The sequence below is a fragment of the Musca vetustissima genome, unplaced genomic scaffold (assembly GCF_032173495.1).
Source record: "Musca vetustissima isolate MV318-11 ecotype Yass unplaced genomic scaffold, APGP_CSIRO_Mvet_v1 utg704, whole genome shotgun sequence".
Taxonomy (NCBI): domain Eukaryota; kingdom Metazoa; phylum Arthropoda; class Insecta; order Diptera; family Muscidae; genus Musca; species Musca vetustissima.
The window spans coordinates 1750729-1763315 of NW_026876336.1; the positions used below are offsets into that span (position 1 = coordinate 1750729).

At 36.9% G+C, this 12587-nt stretch overlaps 3 protein-coding genes and 1 pseudogene across 3 annotated transcripts; 3 read left to right on the forward strand and 1 right to left on the reverse strand.

The window, feature by feature from the left end:
• Positions 1–5346: 5346 nt before the first annotated feature.
• LOC133320899 (28 kDa heat- and acid-stable phosphoprotein) lies at positions 5347–5874 on the forward strand. The gene has a single exon (XM_061530010.1). The coding sequence runs from the start codon at positions 5350–5352 to the stop codon at positions 5872–5874; it is 525 nt and encodes a 174-aa protein (XP_061385994.1). The 5' UTR covers positions 5347–5349.
• Positions 5875–6186: 312 nt separating this feature from the next.
• On the reverse strand, positions 6187–7034 carry LOC133338889 (ribosomal RNA small subunit methyltransferase NEP1). The gene is made up of 2 exons (XM_061547015.1): positions 6867–7034; positions 6187–6774 (listed from the first exon to the last, which is right to left on the reverse strand). Exons 1-2 carry the CDS (start codon positions 7032–7034, stop codon positions 6187–6189), a joined length of 756 nt encoding a protein of 251 aa, XP_061402999.1.
• Positions 7035–8323: 1289 nt separating this feature from the next.
• On the forward strand, positions 8324–10051 carry LOC133320900 (acid phosphatase type 7-like). The gene is made up of 4 exons (XM_061530011.1): positions 8324–8447; positions 8715–9228; positions 9290–9851; positions 9914–10051. Exons 1-4 carry the CDS (start codon positions 8324–8326, stop codon positions 10049–10051), a joined length of 1338 nt encoding a protein of 445 aa, XP_061385995.1.
• Positions 10052–10076: 25 nt separating this feature from the next.
• On the forward strand, positions 10077–11752 carry LOC133320901 (acid phosphatase type 7-like; annotated as a pseudogene).
• Positions 11753–12587: the final 835 nt, after the last annotated feature.

The window sequence follows — 12587 nt, forward strand, 5'->3', positions numbered from 1 at the left end:
GTTTCAAATCCTTTGAAGCGGTCTAGAGTTGTTCTGATAGAGCAATTTGTATATCATGCTGAACATATCTGATATCGGATGATATTTGGCCATATAATGCTGTTGTTGTGCTTTGTCCGACTCTGATTTGGGAGGCTGCATTTTACGGCAAAATGACTAATACGAATTAAGAACAATCAAATATATTAGTAGCACATTCAAGGGAATTGGAAATATTTTGCAAATAACTAGTTCATTTCATATGGATTTTTTCATACTCACCATACATTTACTGCTAATGAATTTCAAGTCAGCTTAGATACCCGGACATTGTTTGATATCTATTGCTTGTCCAATGTTTATGAGTCCTAGGGTTTCGATAAAACCTGCTTTGCAATTGTGTTGCTTTACGTCTTTATTGTTGATGATGGATGATGAGAAGCTTGTAGTTAGAAGCTTTCACTAAGGAGACGTCAGAATATATGTTATAGTCTTATGGACTTTGTTATAAAGGTAATATACTGAAAATACAATAAATGTTCGCATATAAATATGTGTATGTTGCAAAAAATGTGTCATAAATAGTAATAAATAAATGAATATAGGCGCATTCAGAAACTTTTCGATCCCGAGCTCATTCATATGGTATGTCAAAAACTCAAATCATCTAAAATCCCTCCAGTTATACATTGAAGATAATCTTAAGATATTTAATATGAAATTGAATAAATAATATTGGTCAAATGCATCCGTTAAGATGTACACTTTGCATTTAGCAATAACAACATTTGGCTTATAACCCATATCGTTACGAATATGTGTAGGTTTTTTAAGTGACATTTGCTAAATACTCGGTTCCTAATTCTGTCTTTTGCTGTGCAATTGCAATTCGAACTCACTGCTTACACACATTCGCGTACAAAGCAATGTTTAAAAGAACCTTTTGGAATTATGCCTGGAGTATAGATATCATTGGAGAGGTGTGCACATGCCAATAGATGCCTATTGTTCAACAATGTAAAATTATAATAAAATCAACAACTCAACAAGCAGCCAAATCGCATAAAACACCTGTTTCGAAGTTGGCAATGCAGACGACAGTCTTGGATAAATTAAATGTTTACCTGATTATTTTGATATTCTTTCAAAATTTGTATCTTTTGATACATAAATACACAAAAATCATCATTTTCATTGAATCCGTCGTCCTGTTGTCCTTTTCTAACGCACCCATACAACTCATCGCCCAGCAATACACAAACGACGCACACTGCTGCAGATAGCAGAACAGCAGCAGCAACATATCTGGCAAATATAGTACAGTAGACATTGTGGTGAAAACTAGGAATTATTCGATACGATGTCCATTTCGATGTCTTTCTTGTGTATGTGGAGTTATTGACGACGAGTAAGTGATGGGCAGAGAATTAGAATTACTGAATGAACGAATGAATGGTAGCGGTTGAAGCTGAAAACTGCAGGCGGCGAGTGGCAGCACAAAGCGACTTCGCAGCGAATCAAACGCATGACGGAAACCCGAATAAAACCATCAGAAAGAATAAATTCTACCACTACAGACCTACTGACGATATTGGATTACCAAATCTTGCACTAAATCCAAACACAAAGAACATTTAAACATCCAAACTTTACTTCGAGGCAGATAATAAATGGACGGACATAAATAAAGACTCGAAAGTGTAACAAAATTAAATTTTCTTTGTACGCTCTCACCAACAGCGGCAAAAGACCTACAACGGACGTGATGATGTACAATAAATATAAAAAAAATTATGTGGGAATGGGTCGTCTAGCTGGAGCCCTATTGAAACATATAGGTCTCTTTTACTCTTAAAGGGAAAAAATGGCGGTATATTTTTTTAGTACAGAAGAAAGAGACGATACATGTGACGGCAGTGAACAACTAAGCCACACAACACCAGAACGGCGTCAAATGTTGCGACCGCCACTGTCTTTTCACCTGCAACGCCGGGTGCTGCCTGAGTAAAGATCTTGATTTACATGAAATGTTAAGAAATTGTTTATTAAACAGACAAGGACTTTTCTTCCCTATTTTAACAATGTCGTATTCTTCTGTTCTTTGTTATAACTGTAAATCTGAGTTTAGATGCAAGTTGTACAGATATTTATATTTTTCGCCTGATTTAGAAAGGTATTTTAACGCCGCCGATTCTTATTTTCGACTCTAATCTCTGACATTCACAATACTCAGGTAATCAAGCATATATTTTCTCTAGGACGCCAGGTTCTGACAGTAAACAGAGTTGTATTTTATAGGTCAAAATAATGTTTATTAATTTTTCATTAACATTGTTTATGCCAGTTGTATAAGAAATGATGCTAGAGATGCTAAAAAAAATTATCGAAAGCTATCACCAAAGTAACCCTCAGATATGGACAATATACCCCGAATAGTATTGGTCACTATTATGGCCAAACTAAAAGTAGGTAAATAAGTGTATACATATAATTACCATTTCAATGTAAATTCATAGAGACGATGCTTAATACTTTAAAATTACATGTTTTTAAATCATTTACAAATGCTCAGTTTCACTTTTCTTTTCTCGATTATTGTACAGAATTTGTTTTTAGTTTTGCTGTTTTTTTTGTTACTATTATTTTTCTTCTGGATTTGTTGTATATAAACACTACTATATTATTTTGTTTGGTTTTGGTTGTAAATATGTATGAATGATTTGAATCTAAAGAATCCAAACATTTTCACTTGAAATCGTTTTTTCTTTCTTTTCTCAACTAAACCGGACTCCCGCGGGCAACAACAGTCGAGAAACTTGTTTATAAAACCATAGCACCTCTTTAAAGCGTTTCCCTCGTTATAATAAAAACACGGATACAAATAGACAAACGCACACTGGCAATAGCAATAGCAAAATTAAAATTTTTCTTTTGTCGACTTTTTTGTCACCAATTCGCATATACAACACGCGAGCGAGATTGAATAGTGAAAATTTTCGTTTTTCGTACTTCTCTTCTTCTTACGTTTTGTTCATACTTCTTTCCACATTTTCATCTTTTAATTGCTTTCCGATACTGTTCGCTCGTAGTGTTTTCTGTTGTTTCTGCCGTTTCTCGTTGTTTGTTCGGGTAGTTTCTCTGTATACAGTGCTGTTGCCCAGCGGAGTCTCACTTTTTTCATGCACAATTTTCAAGCATTAATTCAAAAGGCATTCATCAAATTTCACTCAATATTCTTGAAACATACATTAAATTGTTTATTTGTAGTATTTTTGTTGGATTGCGACGGCTTTAAACACTATATTTAATAAATTTTCTGCACAACGTACGCGCACCCGACCGAAAGAACGCGGGTTTCAACCAAATATACATTTGTCGTTGAATTACTCACGAGCAAAATAGGGTAAGGAAAAAAATGGCCTCTATGGTCGTTACATTCCCGCACCGCTAACACGCCACTAGTGCGAGAGAGACAAACGCAGTGTGTACTATGGTTTCGAAAAGGGAGAAGCAAAGAGTACTACGTGTTTGTACTAAAAGCGTACTAAATGAATAACAAAATGGCTCGAATGAGGAAAAAACATGTAAATGGAAATCAGCGGAAAATAATTTCAGAAAAATAATCCACGCTTTGTTTTCAAGAGACATTTTTCACTTTAGCTTCTGTCTAAGCTATATATTGAGTCATAAAATCGCATTTCGATTTTAGAACATTCTTCCAGAAATTCTCTATGCAGTGCGACATTGACACGGGAGTTGAACAACTGGCTAGATTTCATCACGTTTCCACTTGATTGCGCATTAATCTTCTCTTACACTTTTCGGATAAAATGTTATATCAGTTCACGATTTAATGTATACAACGTGATATTGACGACATATAATTTAAAGACGCAAAGGATTTTTCATTGTTTAATGTTAATTTATTGTAAAAATATTTCCACCATTTTCGAACTTTGTATTTTCTTCCAGTGATGCCAACCCTCAGAGACAAAAAACACGTAACCAGGTTTAAAAAACGCAAAACTGATGTCATTGTGCAGTCTATGAGATCGATTTTAAAGGTATTTATTTAGAGGTAATAGATGGGATGGATGGAAAACCGGCAACGAAAAATTGGACAAATTAAAAATGTCCGTCATGAATTGGCCTTGCTTTCATTTTCAAAATCAAAACAATTTTCATTTTTATACTAAAATATTGGTCTGTTCCCGTACTGCAAGAATATACTAATTTTTACTATTCTATCAGATATCATAAAGGAAAAACTGTTATCGCAGTAAAAAATTTTACAGTCTTGCAGGTTCTGGAACAGACTAGACCCTAAACAGAATGTTCGCGTTGAGCGTTTTTTGTTATCGCGTTAAAGCACGCAAAAAGTTAAAATATATTTAACTCCGAAGCGCAGCGCACAACAACTTCGAGCGTTTGTGTTATCGTTTCCTTGTGGTTGTTGTATTTCCGATAACAGGTAACGCGACGGATGGCTCAACGCGAGCATTCTGCTTCGATAACCGGTAACGCGACGGATGGCTCAACGCGAGCATTCTGCTTAGCCCTTAAGAAAAACGTGTAAAGTGGTCATTGTACGAAGTCTTCAACAGTAAAGAAAAACAAAAAAAATGGACAATTTTAAATAAAAGTATTTGAACTATTTTAAAACAGATTTAAATTCTCATATTTCATACTATGTTGTTTTTTGAGTCGTTAGTAATTTGCAAAACATTCAAAAATATTTGGTCTGTTCCCGTACTGCAAGAATTTACTGGATTTTACTATTTTCGTCGATATCATTAAGGGGAAATTTGTTATCGTAGAAAAAGTAGTAAATTATTGCAGTACGGGAACAGGACAATTAGAAAAAGTAGTAAATTATTGCAGTACGGGAACAGGACAATTATTTTTAGAATAAAGGGCTAAGCAGAATGCTCGCGTTGAGCCATCCGTTGCGTTATGTGCTATCGAAAATACAACAACCACAAGGAAACGATAACAAAAACGCTCGATGTTGATGTGCGCTGCGCTTCGGAGTTAAATATATTTTAACTTTTTGCGTGCGTTAACGCGATAACAAAAAACGCTCAACGCGAACATTCTGTTTAGCCCTTAATACTTTCTGAGTTATCATCAATAAATCGTTGTTACAATCGACCTTAGTCTTCAAATTGCATTTTTGGAATAATTTCCGTATCGATAAATTAAAAAAAAAACTGATGTCGAGACACTATTCGCAAAATGATTACCGGTCACTGGCTCACCTAATGTTTAGTGAATTGTTCAATTGAACCATTTCGTACGCAGTTCGTAAAAATTGAGGCATTTACGAGGATAAAATCAAAGATTTATTAATTTAACAACACAACATTTAACATGCCACGTGGAAAATACGTTAACCATAAGGGCCGCAGCCGCCACTTCACATCGCCCGAGGAAATGCAACGGCAAGAAGATGAAGAAGAAACTTCCAGCAGTGGAGAGGAGGAGGAGGAGCAAGCGGGAAGTAGTGGAAAGGTAAAAAAGGTGGTTCCTGGCACCATGCCATCCTCTTCCGAGTCCGAAGAGGATGATTCTGAAGAAGAAGACCGCGATGCCAAAAAGGGTGTTGCCAGTTTAATCGAAATCGAGAATCCAAATCGTGTTGTAAAGAAGGCAACCCAAAAAATTGGCAACCTAAATATTAGCGATTCTCCAGCAAAGCCGGAGCTATCCCGGCGAGAGAGGGAACAGATCGAGAAACAAAAGGCACGCCTTCGTTACGAAAAACTTCATGCTGAAGGGAAGACTCAGCAAGCCAAAGCGGACTTGGCCCGTCTTGCTCTAATACGACAGCAAAGAGCCGAAGCAGCAGCTAAACGGGAAGCGGAAAAGAAACGGGCTGCAGAGAAGAAGGCATAGTCGGAAAACACAACAGTTCCCTTCAGAATCTTCTAATTCTAATCTATAGTAATTCTCTTATCAAACATAAAGCCATTGCAATGTTTTTTTTTATATTTAAAAATATAAATATCCTTCATTTAAAATATTTGTCCACCACTGTTATTTATAGTCTACAGTAAAATGCGTATCTAGTCGAATAAAATATATAGGGTTAGAGGTTAGGTGGGACCAGAGACGTGCCAAGGATGTGGGAAAAGTCAACCGCAAGATATATCATTGTTAAAATGAACTTTTATTTCACTAAATCTACATTAAGCTTAGTAATATTTTTTATACTATACCCCAAACTTCTTCAAATGCTGAACACAGTTTCGAACATGCTATTGCTCCTGATAGCGGGTAATTACTAATGGAAAATAATCCTTCGGTATAATCACACTTGAGGACACCATGAGCAAAGGCTCCTACTACAAGGACAATTGGTTCCTCTTCATCGTCGTTCTCATTCTTCTTAGGCACTAGATCCTTTATGTTCGACACCAGTTTCCCCGAAAAAGACATTGCGTACTTTTTGCAGCCCACCGGCAAATGATCGGTAATTGGATTCTTAATAACCTTCATTAGTTTGGTAGAAGTGTCATTGGCACGAACTGAAAATTTGTGTAGAAGTTGCACCATCAGACCGGCAAAACGCTTAAAAGTCCTCGGTATTCTTGTCTGGGGGTTTATCTCAATAAGAACATTTTTTTCTGTTCTTATATAAACCTGAAGCAGTCCTGCACGATTCAAAGGCGAGTCAAAAAGCATCAATAGACATTGATGTGTTATATCAGGTCTGCAGGAGCCAGGATCTCGATTATTTTTACGCATTATGTTGGCATGATCGTCGCAGTTTAATAATTCAAATGTATTGCCCACCTAAAAAGTTAACATAGTTAAAATCAATCACTTTTTTGTGTGGGGTTCTGCTCTGATTTTGAAAAATCATTAGACTGAGCGAAGCAACTTACCTTCACAGTTTCCAGTTGTGCGCCTTCCAGTATTATAATAAGCCTCTTTTCCATCGATCGCACATGTGACGTCTTTAAATGTTTCTTGGTCAGATCAAATTCAGGATCATCTTCCTTGTGGCCTTGAAACTTTCGTTTCTTTCTAATGACTTTGCCCTGCCCACCCATGATTTGACGGCCTTATAAGATTTTAATTCGAGGATTAAAAATGCAAATGTTTTTTCCGTATAACAATGGTCAAGGGAAACTTTATACAATTGTTAAAAACGCAGACTCAGAATTTTTTTCTGGGCGACTTCTGATACCCCACCAACAAACACAACACGTGGATTACTGAATAAACCGATCTAATTCAAATACGTTCCACATGCAACGAATAGAATGAGAAAGGAGAAAACATGTGATAAAAATGAACTCGAAGCAAAATGACCGAAACCCATATTGTTTACGAATGAGGATGGTGCATAACATCTCAATATCATTGTTTAGAAAGAGGCATGGAGAAATGTCAATCAGCTGCTGGATTCTCCCTACAAAAAACTTAATTGTTTAAGAAAAATAAACTCATGGAGTACACCCTGGCACCGCTTGACTTGCATCCATAGGATCGCAAACCCTAAAAGCGGAAAAACTCAAACACAATTGTTAAAAAAATACAAGCCAATAACAATTTTTTATTACTTGTTTAAAATGGATTATTCAGAAAACTATTTTATATTCAATTTTAATTATGTTGAACTTTGACGGCCCATATTTTTATTGTATATATAAATAAAATTGACATTAGTGTTACCCCATAAATGTATTTATAGAATTCAGTATAAAAACTGACAACAAAAAATTAACTAAAAAAATGCTGGAACATACCTAATAATTAAAAGTACAGCTACAAACGCCTAGACGCATCATCAAGTCTCCTGCCATTTCTCCTTCCAAACATTTGCATTTCTCGACCGTGTGCATCACACCGACTTCGCAAACAATGGTCGTTCTAGACATTCTCTTTTCTCAATGCTGGGTTTTACACTTATCGGGATTGGGATTGGTGTTGAGAGTTTCTCTCCCATTGGTAAATTGTGTATGGTACCTAAAATTCTACTTCAAATGATAATAAATCATAATTATCGAGAAATATTAGCCAATATTTATACCAGTTATTTGCATAAATAATATATGTTGTAATTTAAGCGTAAATGTATTTACGAATAATAAAAAATCTAATTTTTGTTTTGGTACGTTTATGTCAATTCGTACCTTTTGTGAACAAAAAGTAAGCTTGTTACAAATTAAAAATAGCGCAATTCTAATTACTCTCTCAAGAGAGAAACTCTCAACACCAATCCCAATAAGTGTAAAACACCGCTATTTCTCTGCTATTGGAACGTTTTCAATTGCGGTCGGTTCAGTATAAAACAAAGAAGTTGAATCAGTTTGTTAGAACCATTTCGTTTGTTAGAATGATAATATTGCCGTTTTTCTGTGTCCTCCTTGTGTTTAATGTATTTCACATCACGACACAACAGGATGTTGACGCCACTGCTGTGTTTTTTCAACCGGAGCAGATTCATCTGTCCTTCGGAGGTACGTAATGAATTTAGTGTGTCGCCATTCAAGGGAAACACCATTTTATTTTCTATTGTTCGAAACCAGTCGCGGGATTTTTTAACTTATCGCTTATTTTTTAGCGAAGTTCTTTGTTATTAGTAGTAGTTCTGCATTCGGGTCATTGTTGATAAGAGAGTTCGGCAATTATTTATATTTGAATATGTGTAACGGGTTTTAATAAAAGACATTGGCGCATTGAAAAGTTTTAAAATGCATGTATGTGTATATAATTGTAAATTTCAGAGACATTGAATGATATAGTCGTAACATGGTCCACACGGAATGCCACAAGCAAGTCGATTGTGTTTTACGGCGACAACTTCAGGAACTCAAAAACAATTAAAAAGGCAGAGGGATCTTCGGTACTTTTTGTGGACGGTGGGCCGAAGAGCTCCAGTCAGTACATTCACAAAGTTGCTATCAGCGGGCTTAAACCGAAAACACGCTATGTATACAATTGTGGCAGCGATGAAGGTTGGTCGGCCACATATTCCTTCGTTGTTCCGCCGTCGGGCGAGAGTTGGTCACCATCCCTGGCCATATACGGAGATATGGGAAACGAAAACGCACAATCTCTGTCTCGATTACAACAGGACACACAAAGAGGAATGTACGATGCCATCATTCATGTCGGGGACTTTGCTTACGATATGGACACAGACAATGCAGAGGTGGGGGATGCGTTTATGCGCCAAATCGAGACCATAGCCGCCTACGTACCGTACATGGTTTGCCCGGGCAACCACGAAGAGAAATAGTAATATATACCGTAGCAACATTGTCACATTGTCACCGACATTGTATCATTTTAATTTCAGCAACTTCTCTAATTACAAAACGAGATTCAGTATGCCTGGAGGCCATGACAGCTTATGGTACAGTTTCAATTTGGGACCGGTTCACTTTGTTTCCTTCTCCACTGAGGTATACTATTTCCTCAACTACGGCTACAAGTTGCTAACGAAACAATACGAATGGTTGGAGAATGACTTAAAGGAAGCGAATAAACCGGAAAATAGAGCCAAGCGTCCATGGGTAATTACCTACGGCCATAGACCCATGTATTGCAGCGATGACAAGGAGTATGACTGCAATGAAAATCTGGAGACGTACATTCGTCAAGGCTTGCCCATTGTGAAAATGTTCGGCCTAGAAGACATGTTCTACAAATATGGCGTTGATGTGGAATTCTTTGCTCACGAACATTTCTACACCAGGTTGTGGCCAATTTATGATTTTAAGGTTTACAACGGTTCGGCTCAAAATCCGTACACCAATGCCAAAGCCCCTATTCAAATAATCACTGGCTCTGCAGGCTGCAATGAAAACCGGGAACCCTTTTCAAAGGAACTGCCCGAGTGGAATGCCTTCCACAGTAATGTATGTCACGAGTCAGTCAAAAAAAAAACGTTGCTTTTCACTAATATCTTCATTTCATGTAGGATTATGGATATACGCGCATGAAGGCCTATAACGCAACCCATCTGTATTTTGAACAAGTTTCTGACGACAAGGATGGAGATATCATCGATTCCTTCTGGATTATAAAAGACAAGCACGGGTCCTACACTGATATGTGAATACACAAGTAGATTGTGCTATCGTATGGTTTTTACTGAAATTTGTGATTAAATCAAATTCTTGTTTTTATAAATGTGAATAAACTGTTTTTCTAAAATATATCCTAAGTTCGTATTTATCATAATTACCATCGCTGACTTCCTCTGCTTCTTTTATGCACATTTTAATAAATATTTGTGACATATAACGTAATTCTCTTATAGATAGTACTTACGACTATGTAGTTACCTGGTCAACTCGAGACAACACTACGACTTCCACTTGCAAATATGGCGTCGGAAATTTAACAAACATTGCAAAAAACAAGAATGGACCCACCAAGTTCACTGATGGCGGTAAAGCAAAAAGGACACAATATATCCATAGAGTAAGTACGAAATATTTTCAATGCCGGCTGCGATTTAACGTATTCAAATTTGACAGGTAACACTACACAAGCTGAAGGAAAATACACGATATATATACCATTGCGGCAGTTCGTTGGGTTGGTCAGCAATCTATTGGTTTAAAACACCACCCAAACAGGACGAATGGTCCCCCAGTTTGGTAATCTATGGAGACATGGGCAATGAGAATGCCCAGTCGCTGCCACGACTACAAGAAGAAATTCAAATGGGTGGTATTGATGCCATTTTACACGTGGGAGACTTCGCCTATGACATGCATTCTGCTGACGGAGCGGTAGGCGACGAGTTTATGCGCCAGATAGAATCGATATCAGCGTATGTTCCATACATGGTCGTGCCAGGAAATCACGAAGAAGCATAGTATGTTTTCATGTTACTTATGCTACGCATTTAATTGTTATATTGTTTGCAAATTCGTAGCAATTTTTCAAACTACAAGGCACGTTTTGGTATGCCTGGAAGCGAGCATGAAAATCTATTTTACAGTTTCGATATGGGTCCAATACATTTTATTGGATTTTCTACAGAGGTTTACTATTTCCTACAGCTTGGTCTAAAACCATTGGTGTTTCAATACCAGTGGCTTGAGGAGGATTTAAGGATTGCGTCGTTACCTGAAAATCGAGCGAAACGTCCATGGATAGTAACATTTGGTCATCGTCCAATGTATTGCAGCAATGACAACGGGGACGATTGCTCCCATCACAACACTGTAGTACGACGGGGACTACCAATTTTAGGTGGCTTTGGTTTAGAAGAATTATTCTATAAATATGGCGTCGATGTCGAATTATGGGCCCATGAACATTGCTACGAACGGACATGGCCTCTATACAACTATACAATTTACAATGGTTCCTCATTGGCACCGTACCATAATCCCAAGGCACCTGTTCATATTATAACGGGTGCCGCCGGCAATAAGGAGGGCCGAGAACCGTTCTTCAAAAAAATACCGAATTGGAGCGCATTTCACAGCCAGGTAGACTACATGCTCATACTAAATTGGCCCTTTCTGAAAATAAAAAAAACATTTCCTTTCAGGACTTTGGCTATACCCGAATGAAAATATTTAATGAAACGCACATATATTTCGAACAAGTTTCGGATGACAAAAACGGAGAAGTTATAGATCGTATTTGGATTATAAAAGAAAGACATGGGCCATACATATAGTTATATGAATTGTTTGAATGTACATGTGTATTTACACTTCGTAACATGACCATTGATTTTAAATATTATACTACCTATTTAATAAATATTACATTCAAAAACGATTTCGTGTATTGATTATAACATTGTAAATAGTTCTACTCAGCACATTTAGGGGAGAGGGGGGGGGAGCACTCATCTGACCCTCTATGGACAATGTATAATGAGCAGGTTATAGTGAAAATTTGTATATAATTAGGGGATTACTATAGTCTAAAGCAGTCTTCAACAGGCGCCCGTGGGTGCTTTGTGAGAGTACAAATACAATCAAAGTACTGTGTTCGAACTTAACGTTATAGTGAAAATTTGTATATAATTAGGGGATTACTATAGTCTAAAGCAGTCTTCAACAGGCGCCCGTGGGTGTTTTGTGAGAGTACAAATACAATCAAAGTACTGTGTTCGAACTTAACGTTATTCTCGACATCGAACTTGTCTTAGGACTACTTAGTCGATCGCAAAAGTACACTTTAAGATTTTTTGATTTTTACCACTGCCCAAAATCCAACAAACATTAATAGTTTTGTCGTTGCTTGATAAATGACAAACATGAGAGGCCACACTATCAAACAAGTGCTACACACTAGCACTTAAAGTCGAATTTTCAATCTTTCGATTTTGTCAAACCTGTGGTGCGATTTTGTAACTGTTTTACAACAGAATTACCGGCGATAACCGATAACAGCAAATTTGTATTTGCTTAATGAAAATATTCGGTAACTTAACGACAAAAATAAAGTAGTCGCTAAGTGTGGTTTTATATTTGTCGGGATCGGGATCGGTGTTGAGAGTTTCTCTCTCTTGAGAGAGTAATTAGAGTTGCGCTATTTTTAATTTTGTAACAAGCGTACTTTTTGTTCACAAAAGGTACGAATTGACATAAACGTACCAAAACAAAAATTATATTTTTTTA